General features: G+C 41.9%; 2 protein-coding genes across 2 annotated transcripts; both read right to left on the bottom strand.

The window, feature by feature from the left end:
• Nucleotides 1–1,557: 1,557 nt before the first annotated feature.
• Nucleotides 1,558–5,160, bottom strand: LOC309474966 (uncharacterized protein; the record flags this gene model as incomplete). Its single annotated transcript, XM_082137585.1, has 4 exons — nucleotides 3,472–5,160; nucleotides 3,017–3,399; nucleotides 2,843–2,851; nucleotides 1,558–2,260 (listed from the first exon to the last, which is right to left on the bottom strand). The coding sequence occupies exons 1-4, from the start codon at nucleotides 4,588–4,590 to the stop codon at nucleotides 1,558–1,560; spliced, it is 2,214 nt and encodes a 737-aa protein (XP_081993711.1). The 5' UTR covers nucleotides 4,591–5,160.
• Nucleotides 5,161–10,754: 5,594 nt separating this feature from the next.
• On the bottom strand, nucleotides 10,755–16,847 carry LOC309476201 (elastase-1-like). Its single transcript, XM_082139450.1, has 8 exons — nucleotides 16,717–16,847; nucleotides 16,478–16,569; nucleotides 15,993–16,093; nucleotides 13,307–13,432; nucleotides 11,498–11,634; nucleotides 11,260–11,402; nucleotides 11,022–11,171; nucleotides 10,755–10,863 (listed from the first exon to the last, which is right to left on the bottom strand). The coding sequence occupies exons 1-8, from the start codon at nucleotides 16,754–16,756 to the stop codon at nucleotides 10,852–10,854; spliced, it is 801 nt and encodes a 266-aa protein (XP_081995576.1). The 5' UTR covers nucleotides 16,757–16,847; the 3' UTR covers nucleotides 10,755–10,851.
• Between the last annotated feature and the right edge of the window lie 255 nt (nucleotides 16,848–17,102).

Below are 17,102 nucleotides of genomic sequence, written 5' to 3'. Positions count from 1 at the left end.
AATGATGATCGGATACTGTGGAAGTTTACCGATAAAGAAACGTTCATAGCTGAACTCAACGGAGCCACCAATCAGGCCTTAGTCTATGAAGGTTCTGATGGGAGATTCAGAGACAGATTACAGTTAAACCAGCGAACTGGAGATCTGACCACCAGGAATATCAGCAGAGAACATTCAGACGTTTATACACTACAAATCACCAGCGGCAAAAAGACCACATGCAAGAGATTCATGGTGATTGCCCACGGTGAGTAACACAATCATATTTAGCACTGTTTTGATGCTTTTAATACAAGAGATATAAAGTTACAATCCATGGTGAGTAACATGGTGATCTTTTTTTCTTTTGGCTCTGTGCTATGCTCTGAAATGAACATATTGCAGTTTATTAAAATTTATTTAAATTGTTCAAGTTTAAAGTTAAAATAATGTAACTCTTTTTGTTATAAAATACTTTATCCTTTCTCAACTTTATAGAGACAACTATAAGTAAGTCTACCAAGAGTCAATTTTAACTTTACGGTTTGACACTCAACACTGTATTATTTTGAGTGTTCTTTTGATCAGGTAGAAATGCTTGATTTTTAAACATGGTTAGTGGTTGCTGTCGTGGAAATTCTGTATATTAAACTACCCATGTTTCTAACATCTAACCTTATTTAACATCTAACATGGGAACAGGATGTATTGTACGAAACCAATGGAAAACTTGTGTCTTTGACTGTGTGCGTATGTATATGTAAAAATAACAAAGTTTGGGAAATGAAAATAGACAGTCTGTTAGAATCTTGTGATTAACAAATGAAGTCATCATTAAAACAGTTTGCTTGTGCCAGTGACAGAGGAAAAAGGTTGGGGCTTTTGAACCAATTGAACCAATCATATTGAAGGTGACATGTTAGTCTTATTTGTTTTCTCGATTCTATAAAAACTGTTGTATATGTGTTTTACGGTGGGATTTCTCAATGGAATCAAAGGATCTCAAGATCCTCCGGCCTTGCTTCTTGGGAGAGATTCCCTGAGAACTGCTTGGGAAGATCTCCTGGCCATTATTAAAGCATTTAGAGGACATTTGCTGATGTTTGTCTGTTAATTTCTGCTGCGCAGCAGGTCAGTTTAGGGAAACAAGTAAGTTAGAGTAAGAAACTCGGCCAGTTGTCGACTGAAGACGCAAGAGCTGGAGTATAAAAGTTATTAAGTGTCGATTTGTAGACGCTCTGCGTTGATGAGTAGACGCAACAGTTTTATTTATTAAGTGTCGAGTTGTAGACGCTCTGTGTCAATGAGTAGACGCAACAGTTTTATTCTTAATAGTTGAGTTTAGGGGGAAAATCCACTACATTGCACAATGACACTTATTATAAACAGCAGCTGTGACATCTTTGTTTTCTTACAGAGAGAGTGTAACAGCACTGGCAGGAATGAAGCGGAGAGAGTGAATCCAATTGCAAGCACTTTAATAAACGAACAAGTAATCCAGGGTACACAACAGAACAGGAATCGGGAACTTCAGGACGGGAACAAAGAGACAACAGCAACCATTACAACATTCACAACTCACTGTGGTCTTTCAGTCTGTGTGGCCCTGCGGCCTTGTCTCTGTGGTCTAACAGACCGTGTGGCCCTGCGGCCTTGTTTCTGTGGTCTAGTAGGCCACGTGGCCCCGCGGCCTTGTTTTTGTGGTCTAGTAGGCCATGCGGCCCTCACCTTGTCTTTGTGGTTTAGCAGGCTGCGTGGCCCCGTGGCCTTGTCTCTGTGGTCTAGCAGACCGTGTGGCCCTGCGGCCTTGTCTCTGTGGTCTAAAAGGCCGTGTGGCCCTGCGGCCTTGTCTCCATGGTCTAGCAGACAGTGTGGCCCTGCGGCCTTGTCTCTATGGTCTAAAAGGCCGTGTGGCCCTGCGGCCTTGTCTCTGTGGTCTAGCAGACCGTGTGGCCCTGTGGCCTTGTCTCTGTGGTCTAAAAGGCCGTGTTTCCCTGCGGCCGTGTCTCTGTGGTCTAGCAGACCGTGTGGCCCTGCGGCCTTGTCTCTGTGGTCTAGCAGACCGTGTGGCCCTGCGGCCTTGTCTCTGTGGTCTAGCAGACCGTGTGGCCCTGCGGCCTTGTCTCCGTGGTCTAGCAGACTGTGTGGCCCTGCGGCCTTGTCTCTGTGGTCTAGCAGACCGTGTGGCCCTGCGGCCTTGTCTCTGTGGTCTAGCAGACCGTGTGGCCCTGCGGCCTTGTCTCTGTGGTCTAGCAGACCGTGTGGCCCTGCGGCTTTGTCTCTGTTAAATAAAAAAATAAAAAATAATAAAAAAAAAAGTAAATTAACAAATAAATATATAAAAATCATAGCAGTATTATATGCTCGGTGTATTACACATCTACATATTATATCTCCAGGTTCTGTTCTAATCATGAAGTGTTTTTTTTTTTTTTTTTATCAGCCACGTGGCGTTCCATGTTCACGCTTATCATGTTAACTCTTGTTCTTCTACTTTCTAGGAACTTCAGGACTCAAGACCGGTGGGTATACTTTATTTTCTGTTTTGGGGGTTGGGTAGGCTCCATCCAGGTGGAAGCATTCTTCCACTTATTCTTTGGGGGTCGGCTGCGCCCCTGCCTTGATCTCAGGCAGGATATGCAGAGTCCGGACCCTCAGATTGCGAGCTACGGATGGGGCCTACGCCAAAGAACTTTATTGCTTGCTGGGTTGCTAATAAATGGATAATTGTCACAGTATTTATTCTCCCGAGTCTTTCTGGTAGAACTAAAACACAGGGCTTAAATACAAGGGAACACAAGCTAACAAGATAACAAGGGGACGTGGTTAAACTGAAACACCTGGGAAGACTAATCAACATAACGGGGAACAGCTGAACATGGGACAAAACACATGGCAGGATCACATGACAAGCAGGGAATTACATGACAGACAAGAACAAGGAACAAGACACAAACCCACACCGTGACATTACCCCCTCCCTACGGAGCGGCTACCAGACGCTCCATAAGACCAGGGCGGGACGGGAGGGACAGACCAGGGCGGGACGGGAGGGACAGACCAGGGCGGGACGGGAGGAATGGACAGTTCAGAAGGCCAGGGAGGCACACAAAGTTCGGGAGTCCAGGGCGGAGGCACACAAAGTTCGGGAGTCCAGGGCGGAGACGACAGTCCATCGGGTGGCCAGGGCGGAGACGACCCCTCGGGCGGCCAGGGCGGAGACGACCCCTCGGGCGGCCAGGGAACAGGCACCGGCTCAGACACCACCGGCTCAGACACCACCGGCTCAGGAACAGATACCACCGGCTCAGGAACAGACACCACCGGCTCAGACGCCACCGGCTCAGGAACAGACACCACCGATTCAGACACCACCGGTTCAGGAACAGATACCACCGGCCCAGGAACAGACACCACCGGCTCAGGAACAAATACCACCGGTTCAGACACCACAGGTTCAGGAACAGATACCACCGACCCAGGAACAGACACCACCGGCTCAGACACCACCGGCTCAGGAACTGGAACTGGCACTACCGACTCAGGCACTGGAACTGGCACCACCGACTCAGGCACTGGAACTGGCACCACCGACTCAGGCACTGGAACTGGCACCACCGACTCAGGCACTGGAACTGGCACCGGAACTGGCGCCACCGGCTCAGGCACTGGAACTGGCGCCACCGGCTCAGGCACTGGAACTGGCGCCACCGGCTCAGGCACTGGAGCCACCGGCTCAGGCACTGGAACTGGCGCCACCGGCTCAGGCACTGGAACTGGCGCCACCGGCTCAGGCACTGGAACTGGCGCCACCGGCTCAGGCACTGGAACTGGCGCCACCGGCTCAGGCACTGGAACTGGCGCCACCGGCTCAGGCTCAGGAACAGACGCCACCGGCTCAGGCTCAGGAACAGACGCCACCGGCTCAGGCTCAGGAACAGACACAGGCACGGCGGCGGCCATCTTGTCTGAAGACACAGGCTCGGCAGACGTGACGTGAACAGTCTCTGTGGCGGCCATCTTGTCCGAAGACACAGGCTCGGCAGACGTGACGTGAACAGGCTCGGCGTCGGCCATCTTGTCTGAAGACACAGGCTCGGCAGATGTGACGTGAACAGTCTCTGTGGCGGTCATCTTGTCTGAAGACACAGGCCCAGCAGACGTGACGGATTGCTGGGGTGGTGCAGGCAGTACGGGCAGCTCGGGCGGGGCCAGTAGAGCATGACACCTGGGCGGCGCGGGCAGAGCAAGACGCCTGAGCGGCGCGGGCAGAGCAAGACGCATGGGCGGCGCGGGCAGAGCAAGACGCCTGGGCGGTGCGGGCAGAGCAAGACGCCTGGGCGGTGCGTCAGGAACGGCAGTCACCTCCGGGATGGTCTCCGTGTTAGGAGCCACCGGACTTGGGACCACCGGAACAGTTACGGAGGGAGCCTTTCTCCTCCTCCTGTGTTTCGGGACCACCGGACTCGGGACCACCGGACTCGGGACCACCGGAACAGGCATGGAGGAAGTCTTCCTTCTCCTCCGTTTCGGGGCCACCGGAACTGGGACCACCTGAACAGGCTCTGTGCTGGATGGAACCCGTGGCGAATGGGGCGCTGGGCTGGACATCACCAACCCAGGGTCAAAGAGGGGCCAGAGTGGAGAGTGGTGTCAGGACTCCTCTCGACCACCTCCTCTACTGCGGCCTCCACGGGTCCCGCGAAATATGACTAACCGGGTCCCCTCAAAAGATTGTCCTCTCTCCCGCTCGGTGGCTGGGGAAGAGACACTGGCGAACATGCTGCTGGATTCAGTGATGGTGAGTTCTTCTGTAACGGCACTGGCAGGAATGAAGCGGAGAGAGTGAATCCAATTGCAAGCACTTTAATAAACAAACAAGTAATCCAGGGTACACAACAGAACAGGAATCGGGAACTTCAGGACGGGAACAAAGAGACAACAGCAACCATTACAACATGAAGAACTCACAAGGACTGAACTAAAACACAGGGCTTAAATACAAGGGAACACAAGCTAACAAGATAACAAGGGGGCATGGTTAAACTGAAACACCTGGGAAGACTAATCAACATAACGGGGAACAGCTGAACATGGGACAAAACACATGGCAGGATCACATGACAAGCAGGGAATTACATGACAGACAAGAACAAGGAACCAGACACAAACCCACACCGTGACAGAGAGAAAGAAATACAGACAGAGGGGATGAGCAGGAGGGTAAAAGCTTAAATATAACATTTTTCAACATATATTCAACATTTAACAATTGCACATTTTTTATGAAGTTATGTAAACAATTTTAGAGAATTTATAATTATTTTAATTAGGTGCTTGTGCATATAACAAATGTGATCATAACTGAACTTGGTTAAACTGGTTAATCTATATATTTTTATATTATATTTATGAATTTGTTTTACTACAGTCCCTAACTTGTTCGTGTATGGACCATAAATGTACTGTATTTGTTTCTGTGTGTTTTGTATTAGACAGTGCTATTTCTTATTGACTGAAATCTGCCTGACTCTTGTCGATTGGACAATGATTTAGAATTGGTAATATTATCAATTTGAATATTAATGAGGTTCTAATGAGTCTGCTTCGAGGTTTATTGCCGGTCAGTTTTTTTTTTGTAATGGTCTTGCTTTTTGTATTCCACTGCTTTTTTGTGTGCTCCTTGGATGAATGGCTTTTGTTTTATCCTCATTTCAAAGTAATTTGTAAAAGATTATCTGTTCAATTAATAAATCTTCAAATAAGATAGATATAATACTGGTATTAATATCTTAAAGGATTAGTTCACCCCAAAATGAAAATTTCCTAATAATTTACTCACCCCAATGCCATCCAAGATATCCATGTCTTTCTTTCCTCAGTGGGAGAGAAATTATGTTTTTTGAGGAAAACATTTCTGGATTTTTCTTCTAACAATGGACTTCATTGGTCACCATCGTTTTTAAGTCCAAATCAATGCAGTTTCAAAAGTCTTTGAAGTGTTTAAACGGGCTGTACGCGATCACAGCTGAAGAAGAGGTTGTTATATAGTGAAACAACAGGTCATTTAAAAAAAAAATGTATAATTTATAGACATTTTACCTTCAATAGTTTGGATTGAGCTGATCAACAAACGGACAGGGAACTACGTCATCACGTTGAAAGGTCACGCCGGCACCAGCGGAAGTACCGCCCCACTGTTTACTATGCGACTGTACGTAGGAGGATAGTTCAAATAGTATTGTTCAAAATCGTCTGCCATCATTGTTTTACCATTTTTTGTTAAAGAGCGTTTGTCTCATTTGTCTTAGTCTTCATACAGTCGCATTATAAACAGTGGGGCGGTACTTCCGCCGGCGCCGGCGTGACCTTTCAACGTGATGGCGTAGTTCCCTGTCCGTTTGTTGATCAGCTCAATCCGAACTATTGAAGGTAAAATGTCTATAAATTATTTTATTTTTTTTGAAAATGACCTATCGTTTCGCTAGATAACAACCTCTTCTTCAGCTGTGATCGCGTACAGCCCGTTTAAACACTTCAAAGACTTTTGAAACTGCATTGACTTTTTTTACTGTAAATACATGTATTTGTATTATTAGAATGTAATTTTCATTGACATCGAAAAAAGTCATGTGATTACATAATGTATGACACTTGTAATGCATTACTTTACTTGTTAGATCAAAAAGTAATCTGATTTCGTAATGCATGTTATTGTAATGCGTTTTTTTACTCATAACATCAAAAAGTAATCTGATTACGTAATGCATGTTACTTGTAATGTGTTTCTTTACTCATAACATCAAAAAGTAATCTGATTACGTAATGCATGTTACTTGTAATGCGTTTCTTTACTCGTTACATAAAAAAGTAATCTGATTAGGTAATGCACATTACTTGTAACTAATTACTTGTTAGATCAAAAAGTAATCTGATTAGGTAATGCATGTTACTTGTAACACATTACTTTACTTGTAACATCAAAAAAGTCATCTGAATGGGTTATGCATGTTACTTGTAATGTGTTACCCCCAACACTGATCATTTCAGATGAGATTGAAAAAACGTATCGCTAGGTTTTCTCAGAGAAGGGCTATGATAGAAATATGCATGTCCATCTTGAACATAATAAGAATTATCAGCTAATAAGGGTAAATCTCCATACTCTGGTGCACTGGAGGGAGCATCTGAGTGGTTTCCACAGTTGTACTTTGACAGGCTGTAGAAAATTCTGATGGAATCACGTCCTCATGTTCTGATATCAAAGACACGCGAAGTGCAACTTGTATGAAGTTGTATGAAGCCTTTGCAATATTTTGCATTTATATTTTTTTGTATATATTTTATAGTTTTCACATGATTTAATATAATTGTATTGATTAGTTTGTTAAATTCACATACTTTATCTGTTTGATTATTGTCTTATATTTAATACAGTATATCTTCAGTTTAAACCATAACTGCATGCTGTCCACTCAAGTGGACATCTGAAGATCTTTTTGAAAATTTTTTAAAAAATAAAATAAAAATCAATTCTTGTTTTTCATGCCCTAAGAGCAATAAAAACACATAGGAAAAAAAATCCTGATTGAGGTTATCATAATTCATGCATGAAAGGGTTAAATGCAATTATCTAATCGTCTATTAAGATTATCAAGTGTCTATATGTTCTTTAATCAAATTTCAGGGTTGGTTTTTTTTGTTATATTAATGGCTCAGTTAACAGTCCAATAAGAGACTATTCATTTTAATTATACTGTCTAATTAAAACATCTACAAATTAATTAAACTGATCAGAGATCAGGTAAAACCCACAGATACTTGTCCATTGGTTCTCAGTGAATCCTCATGATTCATGGGTTGACAGAGATCATCACCCCCAGTGGTGAACCATTGAAATTTCAAAGTGTTTCGAAACAGTTATGACATAATGAAGCCTTGTTTACTGAAATCACGTGACTCTGGGAGTTTGATACACGCACGAACCATTGATTCGGAACAAAACATTTGTAAAGGTTTCGATGCTTCATGATGCAGTGTTTTGAAATTGCCTTCACTACTGATTACCCAGTGTTTTTTACCTCTTGCCTGTTTTCTGGATTACGTCTTTGGATTACCCTCTGTTCAATAAAACTGCATTTGGATCCTCAACCTTCGTGTCTCGGAGCAGTACGTGACAGAAGATTTCGTCTCCAATGGATCCAGCAGTGCAAATCATTTGTTTGCGTCAAGGTAATCGGTCCCTGGAGGACCACATCCAGGACTTCTTAAACATTGCAAATTTATCTGGCCTTCCTGACCAGTGGCGTCATGCCCATTCAAAGTGCCCCCTCAGATTTTTCCTCCCTGATAATTTTTTTGTCACAACTTTATTCCTATTATGCTCCATAATATACCAGAGCCTATGACGACTCAAATGTATTCTTCTGGATGTGTAATAAATCGGTCAGCAATGCATCAGCCCGCCCCTTTTTCCTAATATGGTGTCTGTGTACACGCGTAGCGCTCTAGAATCTTTGCTGTGTGTGTTCAAGCAACTCACTCGTCTCGGACGTTGAGCTGGCAATGTTTTACAGATGGTCTTGAAGTGGTAAGTGGGCAAAGCAACAAATCGGCATTGAATTAGTTATCGGATGATATTAAAAGGTAGTGGGATTATTTGTGGTTGACCTGGAAATTTTTTACTTGATCAAAAAGTTATGGATTTGATATTAGCTGCGAATTCAGAGCATTAACTTAAGTTGTGTCAGTGTAACGTTATCGATAGCTAGCCTAGTCTAACCGTAAACTAGCTGGCTAACGTTACTGCCATACAAAGCCATAGTAACGTTATCTGATCGGTTTTGATTACTTTTTTACATTTCTGTCAAATATTAACCATTTTCAAATAAACGGGGTAGTGTTAACCTTATTCAGCACTGAAATCTGTCAAACTTCTTTCAAAGTCCTTCATCACATATTAATATTAAAATAACTTAATTTCAGAGCACCACAAAGTCAGACCTCAGCACCTTTATGTACCTTTAATGTAAGATCGTTCTTAGGTCACATACCAATTATCATAACATAAAAACTGCAATACTGTTTTTAAAATCATGTGTAGTAGGTCTAAGTGTACAGTAAGTGTGTGTGTAAACATGCTTTAATGATGTAGACTTCAAAAGCTTTTGAATTTGAGCTTACAGTTCTTTCATCAACCTGTCTTTTACATAAACTTACAAAATAGATACTTTAACTTAGTCTTCAGATAGAGGAGGGTTGCTGCTAGCTCCGTTAAGGTATTTCTGTCCCTCCCAAACTGCATTGAAATGGTATGTTTAGCAGCCAGAATTTAAACATTTTCAGGGGGAGAAACCCCCTGACCCCTCCTAACATGATCCATATCACCCGTCAGAAAACAATTGCAACGTCTCAGATTGTGCCCCCCCAGAATTTTGGCTTGCATGACGCCCCTGTTCCTGACTATGCTCTCGTTGAATTCTTTTGTTAAGGACTCAATGATTTTTACCTTACTAAGCTTATCCGTGATGGTCCTCGAGGATCACTAAGCAAGTTCCTAGGTTCCCTTCATTTGACTGGTTCCTCCTTCACTGTTGGGGAGGTTGAGGAGGACAAGGGGAGGGGAGGGGCACCACACTCCAAGATCCAGTGTCAACGGAGCTTGGCCCACCACAGTCACCAGCATGCCCAGGTCTGATGATTGCTAGTCCTGTGTTTAGTGTACCTCCCTGTCCTTTGGTTCCCACACCAGAACCTCTCCACGTCGTCTCTGCCAAGACTAAGTTTCTTCACGTTATGACTACCAAGCCTGGGCCTGTTCACAAGACGGTCGCCCTTCCAGATTCTCATCCCGTCATGGCCGCCATTCCAGGGTCTCGTCCTGTCATGGCTGCCCCTACTCCTGTGTCTTCGGACAAGATTGCTGCCGCCACGTCTGAGTCCTTGGAGGTTGCAGTGTTGACCATATGGGCCACGGCTGTCTTGTGTGTTTGGGCTGCACACACGTCGGTTCCAGCCCCTGACCAGCTTCCAGAGATGGTTTCAGCCCCTGACCAGCTTCCAGAGATTGCTCCAACCCCTGACCAGCTTCCAGAGATGGTTCCAGCCCCAGAAGCTCCGCCCATTGCTGGCTCCAGCACACCCTGCTCCACCCCTGCCGCCTGCTCTCCCTGCGCCACCCTGGCCCCTGTACAACCTCCTCCTCTCCACAGACCTGGCCCTTCACCCTTCCCCCTGGTCCGCCTTCGCTCCACCTCTCACCTGGACTTCTATTACTTTATTAGGAGCGTCTGAAAGCCGCTCCTTAGGAGGGGGGCTATGTAATGATCACCAGTGAGAGTGCCCGGGATTACCATCAGAGGGCACTCCACCAGGAAAATACCACACATCCACAGACTCCATTCCCCATAATCCTAAATTCAGACTATCATCCATTATCACATTCACCTGTGTCTCATTACCTTGCGAAGTCTTGTTTAGTGCTTGAACTTCGATTCTGAGCTTTCTGTCTGTTATTCCCGTGTTCTTGGTTTTGATCTCTGCCTGTCCTTGGATTTTCCTTTTTAGGCCTTTTTAGGCCTTTTTAGGCATGTGACCTTGTTATTGTTCAGACTGATTACCCGATATTTTTGACATATTGCCTGTTTTCTGGTTTACGTCTTTGGATTACCCTCTGTTCAATAAAACTGCATTTGGATCCTCAACCTTCTTGTCTCAGAGAAGTATGTGACATAAACGAGGACACATCTTTAAAATGATTCAAAAGCAGCCCAAGATTAGATGTAAAGTTTATTGTAAATATTGTTTGCCATTGCAGATGTTAAGCGCTGATAAATGGAGGATGTTTTTCTTTCAACTTCTCAGTTTTTCCACTTATCCAATGATCTGAAATGAACAAAATGGCACAAGAAATATGAAATGAAAACTTCAAAGAGTATATTATTATACTTATAAGAGAATATTATAAGATACAGTCATGACATTGATTGCTTATTAGTTCCTTATGTAAAGTTTTATTATAATGATGATATTATTACACTTACTCCACTAATCCAGCTGCTGTAGGCAGACACACGAGTGAAGACTGTTGGCTTCTGGTAGGCATTACAACCCGATGATGACACAAAGCTGGTCACACCATGGACGACGTACTGACCGCTGACCTGACAGTTCAGAGGACCGCCAGAGTCACCCTAAAAACAACACAACAGGAGACAAAATTAGACATTTTACTGCAGTATGAAATAGTTCATGATCTGTTTGCCAGCCAGTCTTTCTCACCTGGCATCCAGACAAGCTGCCACCACCAGCGCACACCATGGTGTTCTTCACGGTGCTTCCCCACCAGTCGCTACGAGAGCAGGTACTGTGGGCCACCACGGGCAGGTAGGCCTGTTTCAGCTGAGCGGAGAGTGACCCACCAGCTAAATGAAGATCACATCCATAAGAAGAAGGAATCAGGAATCAGTACATGCATATGATTTCAGGCAACGTCAAAGCTATCTGTAGTGAAACTGACTCTGAGTGCGGCCCCAGCCGGTGATGTAACAGTTGTTGTTGTGGGGCAGAACCTGTCCAGAGGGTGGGAGGGCGGCCAGCTGCACATACGTGTTCAGAGAGGCATCAGAGGACAGACGCATAAGAGCGATATCATATCTGAAAAACAAAGAACACATTACAGTCTAGAAGGCGAATTTAATTTCTCATACTAGGGGGCGCTATGCTGCTTTGATATTATAATTGCAGATATACAGTAATCTGTATTGTGTATTGTGTAATTGCAGATATACAGTAGTTACATGTGCGGCATTAAAGTTAAATGCGTAATTGTTGATATATGACGTGTTTACTGTCATTACTGCAAAGATAAGGTAACACTTAATTTTAAGGTGATGTAGTTACATGTTATGTACTTTTTATGTACAACTACAGTAATAACAGCAAATTATGCATAATCACAAGTTACTAAGCTTAAACCAAACCCTAACCGTAACTCTATAGTAAGTAGGCTATAGTTATTACTTACTTGTTTGAGTAAATACAACATAACTACATTACACTTTTTTTTAAGGTGCCATTGTTACAGTGTAATTATATATTTTAGTACTGAGTATTAATAATTAACTACATGCACTTACTATAATGTTAGGGTAGGACTAGGGTTTGGTTGAGAGTTAGCTGCATATAATTATGCATAATTTACTGCTATTACTATGTAAGTACATGTCACATATGTAACAAGGACACTGTAAAATAAAGTGTAACCAAAAATAAATAAATAATAAATAGAGAGGGTGGGTCTTACTGAACCCAAAGTGTAGAACATGAAATATTGATCTGAGTTTTTTTATTTTATTTTTTTATAATTTTACCTGTATATGTGACCCTGGATCACAAAACCAGTCTTAAGTCGCACGGGTATATTTGTGGCAATAGCCAACAAAACATTGTATGGGTCAAAATTATCGATTTTTCTTTTATGCCAAAAATCATCAGGATATTATGTAAAGATCATGATCCATGAAGATATTTTGTAAATTTCCCACCTTAAATATATAAAAAAATTATTTTTGTGAGTGGATGCAGCACAATCGCCTATAGAAATGGACAACTTTAAAGGTGATTTTCTCAATATTTCGATTTTTCTGCACCCTCAGTTTCCAGATTTTCAAATAGTTGTATCTAGGCCAAATATTGTCATATCCTAACAAACCTAATATCAATGGAAAGATTATGTATTCAGCTTTCAGATGATGTATAAATCTCAATTTAAAAAAATTACACATAAGACTGATTTTGTGGTCCAGGGTCACATATTACTATTATCTTTAAATCTTCCGCTAATAAAAAATGGTCCATTACAATGTAGAAAAAACTTATACTACTACTAAAGTCCTCTAAGGGTATTTTGACAACAAAACTATTATTCAAGATGTCGTTTGTTAGCGCTAGTGGAGTGATACAAGATATGAAAAAAGCGCCCAAAATCAGCCGAATAATATACAACATTGCTATGGGTGAACAGGTGACAGTTATTAATAGTAAACCTGTGACAGCTAAATGCTGCGGTTGATCAATCACAATCGAGCATTTCCGAAAGCCGCGAATAATTATCAATACAGTTGAGTGTGATGCGCACGTTAAATGGTCGAGACAGTCATATATTACAGTAAAGGTATTTACTTTATATAGTAGGTTATTAATAGACTATTGTTGTTTGTGTTTCGTTGTATAATCAATACAGTCTACTCTAGTTTGTTGTGTTAAAAGTTATACGTGTATTTGTAGATAGTCGTGTATGCAGTGTATATTGTGTTGTTATACGCACCCAGAAGCCACATTGTTTCTGTTCCAGTTGGGATGGATGATGACTTGACTGACGGTCATGTACTGCTCGCGACCCTCGTGGTTGTAGATGTCGTGGTCGCCCAGGACAATACGCCAAGTTCTCGATCTGAGGAAACACGTTCAAGTGAACACTTTTTTATTGACGCTGTCTTAAAGGCACAACATTTCCATTGACTAGTCAGTGTGGGTCCTGATTAAATGCGAAAAATTGACAAAATTAGCAGAGTTTTGATTGTTAATACACAGCTGTCTGAATCCATTGTACGAGTTGACTATGGCGTTGTATGTGTGCCTCAATCCTGAGCGAGTAATTGTACGTTTTGAGCACAGAGAACTATATTTTGCAAGCACATTACATTATATTTTGAAAAGAAATTAACAATTGCAACAAAAAAAAAATTGTTTGAGCAAAGAAAAAACTATTCCGTGCTCAATAAATGTATTTGCTTGTTTGCTATTATCCATATTAACGTGCAATAATAACCCCTCTCACGCAGTTTACTCAGACTGTGCTCTCTCACAAACTTATTCTCTGCGCTCCTGTCAAGTCCCTCTCTCTCTCTCTCAACCTCTTAATTCTGTGCGTGCTCAACTCTTGACACACACGCTCGCTCAACTTGCAACAGCATTACAAGTGTGCCACAAAATCAACTAATCGGAAAATTAAAGGTCAATTGTGATTGGCTGTTGGTCTCCAATCAAATCGCTAGTAGAACCAAAGCCCGTCTTGTAGAACTATCCATAGATATCCATATATATACATATCCATATATAATCCTTTATTATATGATATCTATGGAACTATCTACAGCATCCCGGAAGCTTACTGAAAAAAACTACAGCGAGACTAATGGATTAAAACACATTTTGGTAAGTATTTTTTTTTATTATTAACTTAAAAGTGCCTTGTTAGTTTTGTGTATTATAATGCTGTTGTGTTGTTTAACTTACAATATTATATCTCCTATTGTGACTAAAGTTAGTTTGACTTATCCTTTTCAAGCATTCTAATGCTAGCACAGCCGCAGACAATGTCATCAGAACAGCAACACCTAAATGTCACACCACTTTAGTCACAATAGGATATATAATTTTGTAAGTTAAACAACACAACAGCATTATAAATTATAAGCTGAATCTCTGGAGGAGTGTCATAATATTCCTCTGTCACATATAGCTGTCAATCACCTCACACAATGACCTCACTCTTAAAACTGACATTTTCCGAACAATTAAACAAAATTTGCCCTCCAACTACTAGGCAAATGTCTGTAATGTCTGTGATCTAAAGAAAACCACCATTATAATTATTATTTTAATTTTTTAATTTTTTTTTATTATAATTTATAATACACAAAACTAACAAGCCACTTTTAAGTTAATAAAAAAATAAAAATACTAACCAAAATGTGTTTTAATCCATTAGTCTCGCTGTAGTCAGTTATTTTTTTCGATTTTTTTTTTTCAGTAAGCTGTAGATGGTTCCATAGATATCATATAGGCTAATAAAGGATTATATATGGATATATGGATATATATGGATATCTATGGATAGTTCTACAAGACGGGCTTTGGTTCTACTAGCGATTTGATTGGAGACCAACAGCCAATCACAATTGACCTTTAATTTTCCGATTGGTTGATTTTGTGGCACACTTGTAACGCTGTTGTAACGCTGTTGCAAGTTGAGCACGCACAGAATTAAGAGGTTGAGAGAGAGAGAGAGGGACTTGACAGGAGCGCAGAGAATAAGTTTGTGAGAGAGCACAGTCTGAGTAAACTGCGTGAGAGGGGTTATTATTGCACGTTAATATGGATAATAGCAAACAAGCAAATACATTTATTGAGCACGGAATCGTTTTTTCTTTGCTCAAACAAATTTTTTTTTTGCGATTGTTAATTTCTGTTCAAAATATAATTTAATGTGCTTGCAAAATAATAGTTATCTGTGCTCAAAACTTACAATTACTCGCTCAGGATTGAGGCACACATATAACGGCATAGTTGGCTACCATCAAAAATGTACCACCAGTCCTATGAGGCGCGCTTCAGGTCAAGAATAGACCTTATTCACAGCAGCGCCATCTTTGATTCTAAACGGGAATGAAAGCGAGGCTGTGAGGAATATACATTAATCTCTTCAGTCAGAGGGTTGTACTGTTATTTAATGTGTTTTTGGATTGTTCTGCTGATGAACACTGCAAAAATATTTTTAAAAGAAAAAATCTCAGGACAACATGAGCTGTGGTAAATTATAAGTGATCTAGGAGCTTTATACTCTATCTCTTTACCGCGGATGCTATTAACACGGTCTATGGCTCACAGCCTTGCTTGTATACTACCTGTCATGGCGCTGCTCTGAATAAGGTCAACAGGTCTCTGCAGAACATAATGGGGTGTTTTCGACCACATTACCTGATTCGCCCACATCACAGTGACAGTAGGGTTTGGGTTGGGTCAGGTAAAGCGCATCATTTTCATTCCATGATTTAGAAACCCCAACCGGTTCAGTTTGAAAACGGCCACAAATTTAGAAACATCCACTTTTGTTCTGCAGAGACCTCAAACTCCTTCAGATTCATACTCATCATGTCATCTGTCTCAGTTTATCAGATGTTTGTGTTGTTTCTTAACCATTTAGATACAAAAAGACGTGTATTAATTACGTGTCAACGCAGTGGGCAGCGGTCATCACCCAATTCCTTCTGACCAGAGACCCACCACAGGTATGATGGTAGCTGCCGCCGGACAGGTACTGGAGAGAGATCTGCGAAAGGGACAGTGATTTAGTTAGAATTTGAAAATATGAAAGATTATGAATTTCAATATGAGTGGTATTTTAGTAACTTAACGGGCCGATTGGGTATTATTGATGTTGGAAAATCCAGTTATAATCAGCTTCAAGTTTTTACTTGGTATAAAGCTATACATTTATGGCCATTATTGTGTTCAAGGTCAACCTGATTTGTAGACCACCATCTTGATCTTGTTAGTGGATCACCAACAAACCTTCTACCATATTTAGAAAAATAGCTTGACCACCTTAAGCTGGTATAACCATGTCCATTTAGTTGTGGAAAACCACCCAAAAAAAGCATAGTTACTGAGATTTCAAAGGATTTGTATTGAGTTAATGTTAAAAATGTCGTACCTGCCAAGGCCAGGAGTTGGGTCTTGCCACCTCTCCTCCCACAACCCGCTCCTCGATGCTCTGATCCTCCATGTATCTGGGCTCAGCCAGCGCTGGACACACAAAAAAAAAAAAACACACTTAGACATAGTAGGAGGGTAGTCATTTTGTAGTTTGAGCTGAATACATTCGCATTTGTTAACTTGGTAAAATCGAAGTGATTTAATAGTTTTCCCAACAGAAAGAGAGAGGTGTCTTACCCAGAGCGGCCAGCACACTCAACAACAAGATCCTCAGCATGTTTGCAGTCTGTCTGGTCTTTCTGCACTCTGAACTGTTCCATCGTCCATATATATGCCCACAGAAATTTGCAGCGCTGTACGGAACAGGTGTTTACTCATGGCTGATGCCCACAGGTGTGTGAATCCCACAGATATCACCACTGCCAAGGCCAATGTTCCAGTTGCAGAATAAACTTGTTTATCTAGTTTGGCACAAAGGCTTGACCTGCTTTAGCTTTGAGTTAACATCTCAGCATCTCACAGTATCTTTCTTTTGCACCTGATATAAAGTTCATGCATGGTTTAATGTGCTACATGTCATGTATTATTTGAATTCTTAAAAATAGACATTTAATTAGATGTAA

The sequence above is a fragment of the Leuciscus leuciscus genome (assembly GCF_965113295.1).
Source record: "Leuciscus leuciscus genome assembly, chromosome: 15".
Lineage (NCBI taxonomy): Eukaryota > Metazoa > Chordata > Actinopteri > Cypriniformes > Leuciscidae > Leuciscus > Leuciscus leuciscus.
The sequence above is the reverse complement of the archived record's forward strand: the minus strand, read 5'-3'. Positions and strand labels throughout refer to the sequence as shown.

Bases quoted from the DNA above. Each gene is read 5' to 3' on its own strand.
- LOC309476201 (XM_082139450.1), bottom strand. From the start codon at position 16,756: ATGCTGAGGATCTTGTTGTTGAGTGTGCTGGCCGCTCTGG. The intron at 16,570-16,716 runs GTAAGACACCTC...TTGTGTGTCCAG, and splicing joins GAGTGTGCTGGCCGCTCTGG to CGCTGGCTGAGCCCAGATAC. The intron at 16,094-16,477 runs GTACGACATTTT...TCCCTTTCGCAG, and splicing joins CCAACTCCTGGCCTTGGCAG to ATCTCTCTCCAGTACCTGTC.